Below are 3,697 nucleotides of genomic sequence, written 5' to 3' on the forward strand. Positions count from 1 at the left end.
GCCCAGGGTTTCGGAGCTGGGGGCCGTTGTTAAAAAATTGAGAGGATGCAACAGAGAGGGACCAAATCAGGGAGGCACAGCAACTCTGTGACGCTGTCAAGTCACCTTAGCGATGGATGGGAGAGGCCTGGTCTTTGGCCGGGGGCCTGTATACTCTGAACCCGTCTCGAAACCACTGACCCAAAAGCCCATGTCATTTTCCCCTCAGTAATTCCTGCCAGCCTTCTGCAGAGGAGCCAGTTCTCGGAGTGAGGGTGGGAGATTCGGAAGTGATGCAGACATCCCACCCTGCTCAGGTCAGAGGGCAACTCCCCAGGGACCAGGGCGGGAGGTCAAGGCCGGCCCCGACGGGAGCCTGACACTCCGAACCGAGTTCCACATGGGGCTCAAGATCAAACTATCTTCACTGTCAGAGCCACACTAGGGGGTAATCCAGACAGACACACACAGACGAGAGCAGTCCACGAGCAGTCTCTCCAAAACAGGAATATATTTGCCGTCAATAAGATGACCAGACACAGGCTATTCAACCCAACTGCCTCACGATGGTGATCCAGCACACCCAGCAGCATTTAATGTCTTATCTGAAAGCAGCGCTGACCCTCCGACAGAGCCCACTCCCTCAGCGCTGACCCTCCGACAGAGCCCGCTCCCTCAGCGCTGACCCTCCGACAGTGCCCGCTCCCTCAGCACTGACCCTCCGACAGCGCCCCCTCCCTCAGCACTGACCCCCCGACAGCGCCCACTCCCTCAGCGCTGACCCTCCGACAGCGCCCACTCCCTCAGCGCTGACCCTCCGACAGCGCCCACCCTCCGACAGCGCCCACTCCCTCAGCACTGACCCTCCGACAGCGCCCACCCTCAGCCCTGACCCTCCGACAGCGCCCACTCCCTCAGCCCTGACCCTCCGACAGCGCCCACTCCCTCAGCGCTGACCCTCCGACAGCGCCCTCTCCCTCAGCGCGACCATCCGACAGTGGGGAGCACAGAGTGGGAGCAGTGTGACAGACAGAGAGCGCTGACTTGGTACCTCACGGTTTGAAGGGCATCATAAACATAGCCGGTACGGTGCTCTGGCTGGGCGCGGGGTCGCGGCATCGGTATCCATCCATTCACAGGTTCACACTGACTTTAACAGCTTTTAATAAAAAGTCACTTGCTGTACACTGAGCGAGAGAGAGAGAGAGTTCCTTCACACAGGCCGAAGGGGCTGGTTAGCCGATGGTGTCCTCCCACGGGCGTTTCTTGCTCTGGCTCGCCCTCCCGAGAGGGCTGGACGTGCTCTCCTTCTGCTGCACTGGGTTCTCAGCAAAGGTCTGCCTCAGGGGCCCTGGGGTCAGAGAGGAACATCCGGTCAGACCCACTCAGCGGCCAGCCGCTACCAACTGACACAACCTCATCCAGGTCACTCTGGATCTAGCCCCGGGCTCTCCCTGTCCCTGGGATTGGGGGGGAGGGGGGGAACGGGGGGGACGGGACAGTGCAGAGGGAGCTTTACGCTATATCTAACCCTGTACTGTCCCTGCCCCTGGGATGGAGGGGACAGTGTAGAGGGAGCTTTACTCTGTACCTAACCCCGGGCTCTCCCAGCCCTGCGAGTGTTTGATGGGGGGACAGTACAGAGAGAGCTTTACTCTGTATCTAACCCCGTACTGTCCCTGGGATGGGGGAGACAGTGTAGAGGGAGCTTTACTCTGTATCTAACCCCGTGCTGGCCCTGTCCCTGAGCTGGGAAGACAGTGTAGAGAGAGCTTTACTCTGTATCTAACCCCGTACTGTCCCTGGGATGGGGGAGACAGTGTAGAGGGAGCTTTACTCTGTATCTAACCCCGTGCTGGCCCTGTCCCTGAGCTGGGAAGACAGTGTAGAGAGAGCTTTACTCTGTATCTAACCCCGTGCTGTCCCTGTCCCTGGGATGGGGGGGGAGACGGTGTAGAGGGAGCTTTACTCTGTATCTAACCCCGTGCTATCCCTGCCCTGCGAGTGTTTGATGCGGGGACAGTGTCGAGGGAGCTTTGCGCTGTGCTGTCAGTGTTGGGGGTGGATGAACTGCTCCCCTCTCAGACAGGATGAAGCCCGGACGTGACTAACCTTTAGCGGCGAGATCCAGGTGATGTTTAATCCTCCTCTCCCTCTCCTGAAGCTGCTGGGCTGCCTGGGCGTTTTTCCAGCCTGTCGGGTGTAGACAAAGCGCCCGATCACATCAACCCTTCGCAATCTACCCCACGCCCGCCTCAAGCGCAGAACTGCCTTAGCGTGGCGCCGGTATCGTCTCAGAGAACATGGCCAGCAGACCATTAGGAATAAAGAACAGGATGAAGCCATTCGGCCCAAGTCTACATCCGACAGGATCGTGCCTGCTCCGATATTCCTCACGTCCACCTGCCCCGTTACCCTCGACTGATCGGGAATTTGTCTCAGCCTTAGGACCCTGCCGCGCTCTCTCTCTGTGGTACAGACTTCCAAAGGCTCTCAACACGCAGAAGAAGAAATTCCTCTTCCATCTTAAATTGGTGTCCCTTGGGTCCTGGACTCACCCACGAGGGGAAACCCGATCTCAGCACCGACCCTGTCAAAGCCCCCTGGGTGTTTCAGTGAGGCCAGCTCTCATTCTCCTGAGAGAAGCATCCCAAATGATTTACCGTTCTCTCAGGAGGCAATCCGCCCCGCACCAGGGATCGGCACAAGGGGGTGGGGAGCGACAGGGTGGCTCAGTGGGTCAGCGCCGCTGCCTCACGGCACCGGGGGAACGGGGTTCAATCCCAGCCTCGGGACGACTGCCTGCGTGGAGTTTACGCATTTCACACACCCCCAACCATGTTTGCGTGGGTTTCCTCCCACAATCCAAAGATGTGCAGGTTCTGGTGGACTGGCCGTGCTAAATTACCCATAGTGTCCAGGGATGTGCAGGTTAGGGTGGATTGGCCGTGCTAAATTACCCATAATAAAGGCTAGGCCAAGCCAGCGATACCCATAAATAAGACAAATAATACCCATAGGAAAAGACAAACACATAACCTCAACACCAAGGAGAGGGAAGCACTGACATCACTAAGAAACGATAAGAACATAATCATACTACCAGCAGATAAAGGCAGAAAGACGGTCATCCTAGATAAATCAGATTACATCCAAAAAGCACAACAACTACTTGCAGATATCAACACCTACCACATGAAGGAATTTGACCCCACACCACAACTCACCAATAGGATAAATAACACACTAAGGAATCTACAAAAAAACGGACAGATAACCAGAGCTGACCTACAAAGAATGAAACCAGAAAGCAACAACACCCCCAGATTCTATGGATTACCTAAAGTACACAAACCAGACATCCCACTCAGACCCATAGTATCACTACCAGGGACACCATCATACAAACTGGCCAAAGAACTACAACAGAAACGGAAACACCTGGTCAGTGGATCCAAACACTCTATACAATCAACACAAGAATTCTTGGACATCATCAGAAATATACACATAGACAAAGAAGAAACCAGGACGCTGAACCTATCAACAAAGACGGCATACTCAAACTACTGGACTTGTGCCTCACAACACACTTCACATTCAACAACCAGATATACGAACAAATCAACGGAACACCCATGGGATCACCAATCGCGGGACTCATAGCAGAGGCAGTTATGCAAAGGTTAGAACAAACAATCCTACCACAAATTCAACC

At 55.2% G+C, this 3,697-nt stretch overlaps 1 protein-coding gene across 1 annotated transcript in view; it reads right to left on the bottom strand.

Annotated features, from left to right (window-relative positions):
- Positions 1-1,126: 1,126 nt before the first annotated feature.
- Positions 1,127-3,697, bottom strand: part of oxa1l (OXA1L mitochondrial inner membrane protein) — an 18,206-nt gene continuing 15,635 nt past the window's right edge. The window contains exons 9-10 of the mRNA XM_043686364.1: positions 2,092-2,172; positions 1,127-1,330 (exon numbers count right to left, since the gene is read on the bottom strand). Of these exons, the coding sequence (XP_043542299.1) occupies positions 1,215-1,330; positions 2,092-2,172 (197 nt within the window). The 3' untranslated portion in view covers positions 1,127-1,214. The remainder of the gene's footprint in view (positions 1,331-2,091; positions 2,173-3,697) is intronic.

This window comes from Chiloscyllium plagiosum, unplaced genomic scaffold (assembly GCF_004010195.1).
Source record: "Chiloscyllium plagiosum isolate BGI_BamShark_2017 unplaced genomic scaffold, ASM401019v2 scaf_10130, whole genome shotgun sequence".
Lineage (NCBI taxonomy): Eukaryota > Metazoa > Chordata > Chondrichthyes > Orectolobiformes > Hemiscylliidae > Chiloscyllium > Chiloscyllium plagiosum.